Genomic DNA, 15,762 nt, shown 5'->3' with positions numbered 1-15,762 from the left:
TTTGGGGAGTTTCTCCCATTCTTCTCTGCAGATCCTCTCAAGCTCTGTCAGGTTGGATGGGGAGCGTTGCTGCACAGCTATTTTCAGGTCTCTCCAGGCTGTGTGCTTAGGGTCGTTGTCCTGTTGGAAGGTGAACCTTCGCCCCAGTCTGAGGTCCTGAGCACTCTGGAGAAGGTTTTCATCAAGGTTCTCTGTACTTTGCTCCGTTCATCTTTCCCTCGATCCTGACTAGACTCCCAGTCCTTGCCACTGAAAAACATCCCCACAGCATGATGCTGCTACCACCATGCTTTACCGTAGGGATGGTGCCAGGTTTCCAACAGAGTGACGCTTGGCACTCAAGCCAAAGAGTTCAATCTTGTTTCTCATGGTCAGAGTCATTTAGGTGCCTTTTACTGAGGAGTAGCTTCCATCTGGCCACTCTACCATAAAGGCCTTATTGGTGGAGTGCTGCAGAGATGGTTGTCCTTCTGGAAGGTTCTCCCATCTACACAGAGGAACTCTGGAGCTCTGTCAGAGTGACCATCGGGTTCTTGTTCACCTCCCTGACCAAGACCCTTCTCCCCCGATTGCTAAGTTTGGCCGGGCAGTCAGCTCTAGGAAGAGTCTTGGTGGTTCCAAACTTCATCCAGAAATGTTTTGGTACCCTTCCCCAGATCTGTGCCTTGAAACAATCCTACCTCGGAGCTCTACAGACAACAGGTTCCTTTTCTTTGTTTGACATTGGGGTCATTTGAAAACACTGTTGTAGTAAAGTGATGGTTGTTCTCCTCCCTCTGTCAGAATAGGAGGTCTGCATCCCAAATGGCACCCTGCTTCCCTATGTAGTGCACTACAAGGGCCCATAAGGCTCTGGTCATAAGCGTCGCACTATATTGGGAATAGGGTGCCATTTGGGACGCATACTAGATAAAACCTAGGCCGTGTCTACACTTGACAGTTCATGCAGCTTTTGTATTCTGATTAGAGTTCTGATCATGGAATTCTAGGCCGACATTTAAATGTGTCTACCGTGTCCACATTGTGTCTGGATTCCCTTTTCCCACGTAATACTCAAATGCATGTATGGATTCTGCAAACGGTGGAACCAGCTAAATCTGATAACAACAACTGGATGGCAGTAGCCAACTACTGTAGCTAACCTCTAACTAGCCAGAAAGCAACGTTAAAGGGATTACAAAGAGGTTAGCATAACTCTAGCCAAACCAAAAATATTTTTTTCTAAATAAAGCTAGCTGGCTAGCATTTGAAGCCAGCAAACACGTTCCTCACATGCTAAGAACGCATTTCCTCCCATGTTTAATGACAAAAAGTGCCTCTCGCTCCCTAAACACACCATTTCTGGAGACCTGTGGGCGGACTGCTGATTACGTTGCCCACTGTATGCGCTTTCGGTAGCCTGATTGCGTCCAGACTGAGGAGAAATCCACACACAATGCATCCCTGACCACCTCCTGAAGTGGTCAGCCAGATCTGAACACAATCTGACCACACGACCACCTGTCTTTTCAATGCAATCTTCGTAATCTGATAGCAGAGGTTGCATGTCAAGTGTCGACACAGCTCTAATGTCATCGTGTTCCTGCCTGGTTGATGAGCCCAGCCAGAGTGAGTGCCTGGTGTGGCTTCACCTATTTCAGTACCCTTAATGTGCTTTAGAATAAGTGCCATTATGGCTAAGAGGAACCCTTCGGTCGGGGGAGGATAGGAAGTGTGAGCGAGAAAGAAGCCTGGTCAAAAAGCTACCCCAGGGCCTTTCCCATGTGGGTTAGACAGAGGAACGGATTGGAGTCATTTTTGAAGGGGTTAACGGCTTAGGGATCAGAATGTGACCTTTCTGAAGAGGCGCTGGCTTCCCCCTCCCGCTGAGGTGGGGTAGTAGATGTAGACGTTGTGGTCTTCAGCACAGACGGGTTTCTCCACAAAGGGTTTAGGGAACACCTCCCCATTCACCTCCACATGGTCTTCTCCCTCGACCAGGTTACACTCTGGGGAAGACACACAAATACAAAGTTGTAATCATTAGTGCACACCGCAGCTAAATGTTTTGCAACAGAAAACATTATACAAAGAAAATGTGTTTTATTGGACAAGTTCCGTTAGCCCCTCCTAGTTTCGGTCCATTTCTTCCATTCAGTTTGTAGTGAATACGAACCAGGTGCATATTGTCAGTTCATCGTCATATTCAGACGATGGTCAGCCCTTTCAACTGTAAATAGTATGATTCAACCAGTTGAACCAGTACATTACATAGTCCCGGTTTCAAAAACAGACAATTACATGTCTTAGTATACCATTGACAGTCCGTACAACTATGCCCTCATACACTGAATAGTGTTGTTTTATCAAAATTCTCAAAGTATCATGGCAAGCAAACAAAGCATTAAGCAGACTGAAGTCCCTGAGGAAATCAGAGTCCTAATGTTAGAAACTAACAGCTAGTCACGTGTTTACTCTTCAAGCTACAGCACACAGTATTTGACATAAAGCAGGTTCTTAAAAGGACCATTGAGTGGAGTCTGCTTCATGTTCTTTTTTTGACATTGAAAATCAAGTATCATGACAACACTAACTGACAGCTCTACCTTTACTGAGAAAGGGTTCTAACATTTTAGAAGATTTTGACAAAAACCTTGATAGACTAAGTTTGAACATTAGTCATGAAGATCAGGCTCTTGTTGTTACATCTACTGGCGTGACTTCTAAACTGTAAATGGAGGTCGCTATTCTACCGCCATTACACCCATCAGGGATGAAGAAGATATAACCCATCTAGTGAACTCTACCTTGCGGGACTGTGTTCAATCAGAGTATTAAAAGGGAAAATGAATGGCCTCCAAGTCACCACACTCAGATATAATCACAGTATGCTCACAACCTAAGACACACTCATAACTGCTCCTCATTAGCTGCGATATTTACCACAGGAACCAAAGTAAACCAAGTCAGTGTCCCAAATGGCACCCTATTCCCTATATAGTGCACTACCTTTGACCAGTGCCCATAGGGATGAAGGGAATAGGATGCCATTTGGGACATTGTCCGACATCCTCCCAAGGCAGTGATGGTCTAAGGCTGGAGAAGTCTGTCTGGTGTTTATACCCAGAAGAGAGAAAAACCGAGACCTCACTGGAAAGTGGTTTTATTCTTTCTGACTATAACCAGGTTTCCATCCAACCTTTTTATGCGAGTAAAGTACATGTCAGATAAAAAAAAAGGCCTGAAGGAAACTGCTAATTTGTTGGTACATTTTTCAAATGTCGACAAAACAAGATTCGCTAGACAAAGTGAGATATTTGTATGTCTGTAAAATGTATTATGCGAGAAATGGCAAAGGGAAAACCTTTATGCGCAAACATATAATAACATATGAAGTCACACAATGATATGCTGTGTGGTCCTCCCACTACGACATGGGAAAGCATGCAGTGTATTAGGCTACAGATGAAATAAGTTGATGAATTTCACAGGGTGGTGAAAGTGCACAGTGATGAGCTTGATGCTCCTTTCCAATAAATATTGAGGGTCTTATTCTGGTGACATGATGATGATCGACTGCTGTTTTCAAAATAAATGTATCTTGCTCTTTTGTTTAAAAAAAGGCACATGTAGCCTACATATCAACGCATACACACAAACTATCTAGGTCAAATAGGGGAAAGGCGTTCCTTTATCGTTTTTTTAAACCAGGTTTGCTGATTATTTGAGCAATATGAGATGGAACGGAGTTCCATGCAATAATGGCTCTACATAATACTGTACACTTTCTTGATTTTTTTTCCGATTTGTGGACTGTGAAAAGACCCCTGGTGGCATGTCTGGTGGGTAAAGTGTGTGTCACAGCTGTGTGTAAGTCGACTATGCAAACAATTTGGAATTTTCAACACATTGTTTTACATAAAAATAAGTAATGCAGTCAGTCTATCCTTAACTCTTAGCCAAGAGAGACTGGCATGCATAGTATTTATATCAGCCCTCTGATTACAATGAAGAGCAAGACTTGCCGCTCTGTTCTGGGCCAGCTGCAGCTTAACTAGGTCTTTCCTTGCAGCACTGGACAATAATCAAGATTAGACAAAACTAGAGCCTGCAGAACTGGCTTTTTAGAGTGTGGTGTCAAAAAAGTAGAGCATCTCTTTATTACAGACAGACCTCTCCCCATCTTTACAACCATTGAATCTATAGGTTTTGACTATGACAGTTTACAATCTAAGGTAGCGCCAAGTAGTTTAGTCTCCTCAACTTGTTCAACAGCCACACCATTCATTTCTAGACCTCAGCTGAGGTCTAGAACTTAGGGAATGAGTTGTACCAAATACAATGCTCTTAGTTTTAGAGATGTTCAGGACCAGTTTATTACTGGCCACCCATTCCAAAACAGACTGCAACTCTTTGTTAAGGGTTTCAGTGACTTCATAAGCTGTGGTTGCTGAGGTGTATATGGTTGAATCATCAACATACATGGACACACATGCGTTGTTTAATGCCAGTGGCAGGTCATTGGAAAAAATAGAGTAGAGGGCCTAGAGAGCTGCCCTGTGTTACACCACACTTTACATGTTTGACGCTTCCATTAAAGAAAACCCTTTGAGTTCTATTAGATAGATAGCTCTGAATCCACAATATGGCAAAGGTTGAAAAGCCATAACACATACGTTTTTCAACAACAGTTAGGGTCAATAATATCAAAGACTGCACTGAAATCTAACAGTACAGATCCCACAATCTTCTTACTATCAACTTATTTCAACCAATCAGTCATTTGGGGAACGTTGAACAAATGTCAGAAATGGAGCTTACATGATTCCTTATTCCACATGTCAGAGATATTATGTTTGTTCTATGTGATATACTGTATAAGTTCCTGGGGAGAATACAACACTATGTAAGTAGTGAGAAATACATCCTGCCTAAGACGCACAGGGGTAAGTATGGGAGCCTCTGAACTGTGAGACAACGGGCCAGCCTCCCTGTGGAACGCTTTAGACACCTTGTTGAGTCCATGGCTCGATGAATTGGGAGGTGTGGAGGGGCGACTCCGGGATGCTGGCATTCTAGGCAGAGTTCCTCTGTCCAGTGTCTGTTCTTTTGTCAGTCTTAATCTTTTATTTTTATTGGCCAGTCTGAGATATGGCTTTTTCTTTGCAACGCTGCCTAGAAGGCCAGCATCCCAGCATCCCTGTTGCCATTGAGACTGGTGTTTTGTGGGTACTATTTAATGAAGCTGCCAGTTGAGGACTTGTGAGGCGTCTGTTTCTCAAACTAGACACTAATGTACTTGTCCTCTTGCTCAGTTGTGCACCGGGGCCTCCCAATCCTCTTTCTATTCTGGTTAGAGCCTGTTTGCGCTGTTCTGTGAAGGGAGTAGTACACAGCGTTGTACGAGATCTTCAGTTTCTTGGCAATTTCTCGCCTTCATTTCTCAGAACAAAAATAGACTAACGAGTTTCAGAAGAAAGGTCTTTGTTTCTGGCCATTTTGAGCCTGTAATCGAACCCATAAATGCTGATGCTCTAGATACTCAACTAGTCTCTTGCTTCTTTAAACAGCACAACAGTTTTCAGCTGTGCTAACATAATTGCAAAAGGGTTTTCTTATGATCAATTAGCCTTTTAAAATGCGAAACTTGGATTAGCTAACACAACGTGCCATTGGAACACAGGAGTGATGGTTGCTGATAATGGGCCTCTGTACGCCTATGTAGATATTCCATTAAAAAAATGTAAAGAATAAACAGACATTTCCAGCTACAAGTCATTTACAACATTAACAATGTCTACACTGTATTTATGATCAATTTGATGTTATTTTAAAATGGACAAAAAAAATTGCTTTCCTTTCAAAAAAACAAGGACATTTCTAAGTGACCCCAAACTTTTGAACGGTAGTGTAACACGCCCAGTTATCTTGGAACCCTAATGACTGATTTACACTACAGGGCCGAGAACAAGAACTGTACTGGCTCAGTTATTTTATTTTCACAATGTCCTTTCTAGCTGTTCCAGCAACTGTGGTGGATGGATAACCAGGCCAGCCCAACACAGTACAGCTCGGCTCAGTATTGTGAAAAAGGTACAAGGTTTTAAGAGTGACAAGAAAGCTATAGCACCAGTAGAGGCGACAGGGACAGAATATTGACCATTCCTGATGGGACTGTCAACGCTTGACCTTTGGGGACCGCACACTGACCGTCTGGTTTATCTGGGTCACGGTTCAGCACAGCGTAGCGTGGCAGATCGATGCCTTCCTGCTGCAGGATACGATACACCTCCCTCCTACAAAACAGACAAAACATAACATTCAGCATTCAAGTGAGAGATAGTCAGCCATCTCACTTAACATGAACACTGTATATCTAAGACTGCACACGTCACCACGTGACACCAGTCCAAACAATGCTGGTCACACATCACCACGTGACACCAGTCCAAACAATGCTGGTCACACATCACCACCAGTAATCACCATAATAGCAATATAACATCATTATTCCACATAAGACCTCCAGAACCGCACAGTATTAACCATGATGCTCTGTGATAGCTACACCTCTCTATACAGAACGCTAGGGTTGTCCCGATACATGGCAAATATGGTAAATAGTGTGTCCTATTGCTTGGATAATAAACACATGACTCTGGGTGACAGAGTAAGGCTGTTTGTTTCCCAACATCAGGACTGTTTTCCACAAGAAATGAAGTCTGCTTCTTGTTTTATTAGCTTGCCATGATACTTCTGAATCGGAGTATCGTGATACTGTTGTCATGACAACCCTACAGTATGCATCTCTAGTTTTGGTTGTACCTGTCCTGTATGTAGTACTGTGTGTTCAGGTCATTGATGAGCAGTGGGTTTCGGAGATTGGCGTAGCTCACTGCCTTGTCCAGCGGGAATCCTACAAATTCAAATGCAAAACCAACTGTTAGCAAATCCTGTACGCAGGCCACACAGTATGTGCAAACTTCGCCAGGGGCAAGAATGGGACACATTAATGAAGACAGACAAGTGAAAGTAATTGAAATGAACACAGTCCAGTGGGCAAACATTGTTCAACTGGGTTTCTCCAACATTTTGCTAAAATCAATGGTTGCAAATTTAGTCACATAGTCAAAACAGGCTGTTGTGGTGTCAGACAGAATTACTCAAGCTGGGTTAAAGACGAGTAATGCTGACACAGCGTGGTACGAGAACGGGCTGTGTGTGTGTGTGTATGATGTAGTAGCATGTGACTGTGTTTAAATATGTGTAATCACTTTTTGGACTATAGAATAATGGGTGGGGTAATTTAGTTGAATACAGTTATTTCATCAGCGAACAGAGTTGGTGTGTGTGTGTGTGTGTGTGTGTGTGTGTGTGTGTGTGTGTGTGTGTGTGTGTGTGTATTCCACCTTTGGAGTGGAAGGAGACGAGGCAGTCACACAGGGGCCATTTGTCCACGGGCTCGTTGAGAATGACGTCCTCGGGGAAGATGACCACAGTGATGTACTCAAACCTGCACAGCCGCTCCAGGATCTGGGTCATGGGCTTAGACTTGGACTTCTTCATCATGGAACAGATCCCCACCACGATCTGTCTCTCCGGGGGCTGAGAGGGAGGGAGGGAGATCACTTTATTGAGTTAGGCTACTTTGTCTATTGACGACAGTCTTGAGTAGCTTTACAACCAGTCAACCAACTAGTCCATGAAATGGATCAACAGTTGTCACAAAAGTGCTTTACGGTTGAGTAGTCTCATGCAGTCTCATGCGGCCTTACATGATCTTGTGCTGTGGAATTAGCCCTAATATCTGTAGCCTCCATTGTGATGGTATCTACAGTTGAAGTCAGAAGTTTACATACACCTTAGCCAAATACATTTAAACTCAGTTTTTCACAATTCCTGACATTTAATCCTAGTAAATTATTCCCTGGTCAGTTAGGATCACCACTTTATTTTAAGAATGTGAAATGTCAGAATAATAAGAGAGAGAAGGATTTATTTCAGCTTTTATTTCTTTCATCAAATTCCCAGTGGGTCAGAAGTTGACATACGCTCAATTAGTATTTGGTAGCATTGCCTTTAAATTGTTTAACTTGGGTCCAACGTTTCAGGTAGCCTCTCACAATAAGTTGGGTGAATTTTGGCCCATTCCTCCTGACAGAGCTGGTGTAACTGAGTCAGGATTGTAGGCCTCCTTGCTCGCACACGCTTTCTCAGTTCTGACCACAAATTTACTATATGATTGAGGTCAGGGCTTTGTGATTGCCACTCCAATACCTTGACTTTGTTGTCCTTAAGCCATTTTTCCACAACTTTGGAAGTATGCTTGGGGTCATTGTCCATTTGGAAGATCCATTTGCGAGCAAGCTTTAACTTCCTGACTGATGTCTTGAGATGTTGCTTCAATATATCCACATCATTTTCCTCCTCGTGATGCAATCTATTTTGTGAAGAGCACCAGTCCCTCCTGCAGCAAAGCACCCCCACAACATGATGCTGCCACCCACGTGCTTCACGGTTGAGATGGTGTTCTTCAACTTACAAGCCTCCCCCTTTTCCCTCCAAACATAACGATGGTCATTATGGCCAAACAGTTCTATTTTTGTTTCATCAGACCAGAGGTAATTTCTCCAAAAAGTACAATCTTTGTCCCCATGTGCAGTTGCAAACCGTAGTCTGGCATTTTTATGGCTGTTTTGGAGCAGTGGCTTCTTCCTTGCTGAGCGGCCTTTCAGGTTATGTTGATATAGGACTCGTTTTACTGTGGATAGAAATACTTTTGTACCTGTTTCCTCCAGCATCTTCACAAGGTCCTTTGCTGTTGTTCTGGGATTGATTTGCACTTTTCGCACCAAAGTACATTCATCTGTAGGAGACAGAACGAGTCTCCTTCCTGAGCGATATGACGACTGCGTGGTCCCATGGTGTTTATACTTGCATACTATTGTTTGTACAGATGAACGTGATACCTTCAGGCAGAAATTGCTCCCAAGGATGAACCAGACTTTTTCCCCCTGAGGTCTTGGCTGATTTCTTGTGATTTTCCCATGATGTCAAGCAAAGAGGCACCGAGTTTGAAGGTAGACCTTGAAATACACCCACAGGTACACTTCCAATTGACTCAAATGATGTCAATTAGCCTATCACAAGCTTATAAAGCCATGACATCATTTTCTGGAATTTTCCAAGTTGTTTAAAGGCACAGTCAACTTAGTGTATGCTAACTTCTGACCCACTGGAATTGTGAGACAGTGAATTATAAGTGAAATAATCTGTCTGTAAACAATTGTTGGAGAAATGACTTGTCATGCACAAAGTAGATGTCCTAACCGACTTGCCAAAACTATAGTTTGTAAACAAGAAATTTGTGGAGTGGTTGAAAAACGAGTTTTAATGACTCCAACCTAAGTGTATGTAAACTTCTGACTTCAACTGTAATAGTAATGGAGGTTACCATATCAGGGCCAGTTGTCTAATGTACTTTCATGCGGGTGATTCATATGTGACATCATGAGGCCTGATGTAATCTTGTGTAGTCTCGTCTCATGCGGTCTCACCGAGTCTGTGTCCTCGTCGTCCTCGTAAAGCTCCATGTTTGTCCTCATGCTGCAGCCGTCGTAGTCCTCCAGGCCCTCGCTCTCATCGTCCTCGCAGCCCACGAAGAATCTGGGAGCGCCGTGCTGGCTCTCGCCCGGGCTGGCGGGCTCTGACATCACAATCCCCGGCGGCAGCCCTCAGCGTCCCGCCGCGCCATCGCACACCAACACACCGCCGGGGAGGGCCGCCGATGGAGGCGCACAGGGCCTACTAGGAGCTGATTGGCTGGTGACTCAAGTCTCGAGGTGGGCTAAACTGCTCTGTGGGGTGTTTTGGGTTGGGGGTGGAATGGGGTTGGGTGAGGAAGGGAAGGGGATACAAGAGCTGGTTCTGGGGCAGGGGGCATGTGTTGAGGGTTAAGTTGTAATAGGTGTGTGACAGACTATGTTAGTAGTAGTGGTGATGGTGTTTCTGGGGTGGGGTTGCTGAGGCCTCATTCTTTACTCAGCGGTTAAAGATCTCATGTTTCGGGCCTGGCCTGGGGCTGGGCTCCTTGTGTGGTCTCAGGACTAGTAGGGGTAGATCCAACTATAATGGGACCACAGCCCATTCCTCTATGCTTGTCCAAGATTGACAGAGTCTAGAAATGAAACAGAGAGATTATAGAGGATATTCAATAGCAGGTACCCCAGGGGAACACGCAATGCTGTCAGGGGTACGCCAAATAAAAATGTGATTCACATGTAACTACAAAAATCAATAAAAAAGTTGAAATAAACTAATAATAATTCACATTTTCAAACAGTCCATTTAGTAAGGCCTGCATCCATAGAGACACATACCAGCTCTACTGGTAGTACTGCTACTACCAGCAGTACTACACCTGCACCTGTCGACGACACAAGTTGTTCTGCTTCCACGAGCACATCCAATGCTAGCATCAGTAATTCTACATGTGTTAGACCAGCTAGCATGGTCACTGACAGTAGTGAATCTGATGCAGCCGAAGAGCTACTGCCCCCTTACCAGGGAAAGCACCGAACAGACAATGAAGTTGGACGATCGAAGAGGCACAAATATGATGAGAACTACATTGATTTGGGGTTCACTTATATTGGGAGTAGTGCCTTTCCTCAGCCACAGTGTGTTACAGTATATGTGCAAAAGTACTCTCACAACTCAATGAAACCTTCACTCTTGCGCAGACATTTAGAAACAAAACATGCCAATTTAAAAAATAAGCCACAGGTGTTCTTTGAGCGAGAATTAAGATGACTTTCAAGTAGTAAGACATGTATAAAAACAACAGATACCATTAATAAGAAGGTGCTAGAAGCGTCTTATATGGTGAGCTACCGAGTGGCTAGGACAGGCAAGCTCCATACTATTGTGGAGGACTTAACTATTCCTGCTGCCGCAGATATGGCTGGGACAATGCTGGGAGAGAAGGCAAAAAAAATACAGACAATTCCTTCATCAAACAACACACTGTTTCACGACGCATCAGTGACATGGCAGGAGATGTTTTGAAACAATTATTGCTTGGCGTACAAGCCAGTGAATTCTATGTGTTACAGCTGGATAAGTCAGACGTGGTGGGCCTGGCACAGCTCCTGGTATGTGTACGTTACGTTTATGGGTTGTCAATTAAGGAAGACATCCTCTTCTGCAAACCAGGAGAGGATTTTTTGAAGTATTGCACAGCTTTGTGACATCAAATGGACTTTGGTGGTCAAGATGTGTTGGTATCTGTGCTGATGGCAGAAAAGCCATGACAGGGAGACATAGTGGAGTGGTAACGTACGTGCAAGCAGTTGCTCCCGACGCCACTTGGGTACACTGCAGCATCCACTGAGAGGCTCTTGCTGCCAAGGGAAATACGTTTTGGACACTACAGTGAAAATGGTAAACTTTTTTAAAGCAAGGCCCCTGAACTCGTGTATTTTCTGCACAACGCAATGATATGGACAGTGACCATGTAACGCTTTTACAACATACAGAAGTGCGCTGGTTATCAAGGGGCAAAGTATTGACACGTTTTTTTAAATTGAGAAACAAGCTTAAAGTTTTTACTGACCATAATTTTCACTGACTGGTTGCATGATGACGAGTTTCTCACATGACTGGCCTACATGGGTGATGTTTTTTATCGCCTAAATGATCTGAATCTAGGATTACAGGGACTCTCCGCAACTATATTCAATGTGCGGGACACAATTGAGGCTATGATTAAGAAGTTGGAGTTCTTCTCTGTCTGCATTAACAAGGACAACACACAGGTCTTTCCATCATTGTATGATTTTGTGTGCAAATTAACTCAAGCTTACGGACAATGTTAAATGTGATACAGCGAAGCACCTGAGTGAGTTGCGTGCGCAATTACTTTCCTGAAACGGATGACAAACAACTGGATTCGTTATCCCTTTCATCCCCTGCCTCCAATCCACTTACTGATATCTGAACAAGAGAGCCTCATCGAAAATTACAACAAGCGGTTCTGTGAAAATTGAATTTAATCAGAAGCCACTGCCAGATTTTCTGGATTGGGCTGCGCTCAGAGTTTCCTGCCTTGGCAAATCACGCTGTTAAGACACTGATGCCCTTTGCAACCACGTACCTATGTGAGTGGATTCTCAGCCCGCACTGGCATGAAAACGGAATACAGGCACAGACTGCGTGGAAAAGGATTTAATGCTGAGACTCTCCGATACAACCCAACATTGCAGAGTTATGAGCATCCTTTCAAGCACACCCTTCTCATTGACCTGTGGTGAGTTACTCATAATCTGCGATGAACAAATAAGGTTTTATATGTAAGATGGTTAAATAAAGACCAAAATGTATTATTATTATTTGTGCCCTGGTCCTATAAGAGCTCTGTCACTTCCCACGAACCGGGTTGTGACAAACTCACTCATTCTTATGTTTAATAAATGCATTGTATAATGTGTGTGGCAGGCTTACAATGATGGCAAAAAACATTTGAGAGTGCGCTGACCCTGGTGCTAGAGGGGGTACGCAGCTGGAGGTTGAATGTTTGAAGGGGTACGGGACTATAAAAAGTTTGGGAACCACTGGCCCATAGGATTCCCAACAGCATCCATATTACGACGGGGGGGGCTAGAGGCCCAGTTCCATACTGATAATTGCTCTTTAAAACTGGACACTGCGTCCGACGCCCCAGAGTGTGACCAAGCTCATATGTTAAGAGCACACAGCCGTGGCATGAGGGAGCGTCAATTCCCCCCCAAACACTAAATGTTACACCGCCTGCCCTGACATCAGCAAAATCCTGCAATCAGGGGTTGGAAAACCTCTGGAAGAACACATCTGTTGTATGTGTTGTGTGGATGATTTGACATCAGCGCTGAACTGTGGTTGCAGGTCGGTGTCCCATGACAGAGCAGCACTGGCCTACATCGCCGATTACTAAGCTCTCGGTTAGCTGTTACCACTCATTACAACCTGCAAAATCATACAGAACTTTGGAAGACAAGCCTCTCTTGTAGAGACAATATCCAGCCAGTTGATTCCCATCAGGAGAGCTGTTATTCACATACTGTTACTAATATTCTGTGCCTGACTGAGTATTATAGAATAGCCTAGTCAGGCTACTTCAAAAAATATGTTGCCTAATTATTGCACAAAAGCATCTTACATGCCTGGACATGTCAACAACAAAAAACCTAGCGAAGAAAATGGAGAAGCCTAAAACGTGATTACCTACAATATCGGAACAAGGTAGGGGTAGACGAGGAAATGCAGGGGAGTGTGTAGAACTAGTCAGGTCTAATTACTCTATCTACTTGAACGATGCTGCATTAAAATCACATCATAGAGAGACAGAAATGTCAACACAAAATCCTGTACTTGCCAGCACTGACTAAATGAAAGCTAGGCACAAACAGAACACTGCTGTTTGATATCTGCCCCCAACTCCCATACAAAGCTCAGTTCTGCTGACTGTGTGAAAGTAGCAAAGTCCATGGTACATTGGCCATCATTACTAATGGTAGGCTAGATGCCGTTACAGTGACTATTAGCCGTGAAAAAGCTCAAAGACAATTTAGGCTATCCATGTGAGTAATGGCACAGTTAGGCATACAGCGGCAGGACACGTATAGACTACAATAAATCTCACATCCAATTCTAACCGCCCACCACATATATATGTTTTAGTTTAGGCTACGTTCCCCAACAGAGGTCATTCAAAAATGGCCTAATCATATAGGCTAGAATCTAACTGAAAAATCATAATGAGAGTTGATTCATCTTCACAAATCTATCAATCTGCACAACAAAGTAAAAGACACACCAGTCTTGATCTGTCAACAATGGAGGACAGTCAGTAACACATGGCATCAAATAGTATTAGATTAAAACCCAGGTAAACATAAGGAAAATCCCTTTTGCATCTTGGCATGCAGTTTATTTAAAGTAAACTCTTTCCCTAGTTAACTTAAGGGGATTACCCAGGGCTTTGGAGCTGGGGTTTAAACTCCTCTATTACACCTGTTCACTTAGGGCTGCAGGGGCAGCATGGGGTGAGAGCTATTAGTTTCTCTTGGGCCATTAGGCTACACTGGCTAACAGTAAGACTCATATCAGACAAACTTACAAATAGGTTTTATGTACCTGTGCGGTGCATCCAATGAATGGACAGGTAGAGTCCAATAGAGTTGAAATTTTAAAACAAAATAATCTTTGCTCATTAAGATTTAGCTTATTCCATATCAATGTCAGGTAACCAAAGAATGTACCAACTCACTAGCTAAATATAAAAACAATCTGATGTTGCTGACTTGATGGCTGCACAGAACACTAGTCCTATAAACAGTATGCCAAATTCTAGCCCATGATGTACTCTTAAGGAGCCTATCGTTACCCCTAGAGGTCCAATGACCTTATATGTTATTTTCAGAGGTAGACTGACTGACAGCCAAAACAGCCTATCACTCCATCTAAACTTGAATCAATTGTCACTTGCGATACAGTCCTAGAAACATAAAGCCCTCTACGTTCATATCAGATCAATTATTTCACAAATGCAAAATACACTTACTGTACACTGTTTCAAACGGCTTTATACGTTGCAGCCAACAATATTTTCCAGTAAGTTTCTTGCTGCCTTCGTTACACACAGGTGTTCTGAGCATTCTAGATAGCTAATTAGCACAGGTGGTCCCTCTGTCTTCCACATTCACGCAGTGTAACATGGAGATATGGCCGTGTGGGAACACTACCCCTCCCACCCCAAAAAAGGTGTCTCAATTTAACGTTTTATTATAAATATATATATATATTTTTAAATGTACTCCACCATACAGAAGACACCTTCGTCCAATAACTTATGTGTAATGGAACTGAGAGTCATGACCAAATTCATGATACTAATAAACATTTACATATAGTATTTTTGTGTGTGTAATGAATGTCTATTAAAGCATAACATAAATAAACAATTACATCCAAATGTAAATATTTGTTATTAATATGAATTTCGCATACTATTTATAGGGCTAAGTGAACACACAGTTGTAAACAGATGCACGCAGTAGTCTTTCATCAAACCAATGTTATATCTTGCGAGATGATTGTCCTATTATTTTAAAGCCCTGACACGTCGTTGTGTCAACATGAGGGTTGAACCTCGGCCCTCTTATCCACAGAGCAGGGAGAGAAGACTTAATTTGTTGTCGGCTTCAAAACCATGATCAAAACTAGCTAACGTTAGTGTGAATAAATCAGCAAGTTAGGTTAGATTAGCTAGCTACGTTAGCTATTTTATCCGAACACCTCGAATAATACTACCTATAGTTAACTACCTAGGCTATCTTAAATAACAGAGCAATAATAATAATAAATAACACTATTGGCATCATAGCTAGATAGCTAAAAACATAACAGTAACGTTAGCTAGCTACGTTTGCTAACCCGGCTGTACTAGCTAGTACTGGTAACGCTAGCTAGCTATGTAATCAAGTCTGTATTCGTACCATTTTTGTATGTAATCCATGCCCCCCGTGATTCAGCTAGCTAGTACTGTAGTCATTATACCAGAAATATAACTGTCGATGATAATTAAGCGACCAGTTACTTACGAAGTGGCTAGATCGTTTTGTTGACGTCTTTTCGCTTCTTTCCCCCTTGACAGCTTTCAAGCGATACCTCACTTCTTCTTCGGTGAGGTTTAACAGTGGATGGCATCCAATAAAAGTTGCATTATCGCCACCTACTACTACTACT

General features: G+C 43.0%; 1 protein-coding gene across 2 annotated transcripts in view; it reads right to left on the bottom strand.

Annotated features, from left to right (window-relative positions):
- ppip5k1a (diphosphoinositol pentakisphosphate kinase 1a) overlaps positions 1–15,720 on the bottom strand; it is a 44,082-nt gene extending 28,362 nt beyond the window's left edge. Inside the window, exons 1-6 of one of the 2 annotated variants that reach the window (XM_038994447.1) lie at positions 15,618–15,720; positions 9,537–10,156; positions 7,389–7,584; positions 6,805–6,895; positions 6,190–6,275; positions 1,834–1,988 (exon numbers count right to left, since the gene is read on the bottom strand). In XM_038994447.1, the coding sequence (XP_038850375.1) occupies positions 1,834–1,988; positions 6,190–6,275; positions 6,805–6,895; positions 7,389–7,584; positions 9,537–9,692 (684 nt within the window). In that variant the 5' untranslated portion in view covers positions 9,693–10,156; positions 15,618–15,720. The remainder of the gene's footprint in view (positions 1–1,833; positions 1,989–6,189; positions 6,276–6,804; positions 6,896–7,388; positions 7,585–9,536; positions 10,157–15,617) is intronic. The other variant, XM_038994438.1, reaches the window with a different exon arrangement.
- Between the last annotated feature and the right edge of the window lie 42 nt (positions 15,721–15,762).

Source organism: Salvelinus namaycush, chromosome 1 (assembly GCF_016432855.1).
Source record: "Salvelinus namaycush isolate Seneca chromosome 1, SaNama_1.0, whole genome shotgun sequence".
Lineage (NCBI taxonomy): Eukaryota > Metazoa > Chordata > Actinopteri > Salmoniformes > Salmonidae > Salvelinus > Salvelinus namaycush.
Note: the sequence above shows the minus strand (reverse complement) of the source record. Positions and strands in the feature narration are given on the sequence as shown.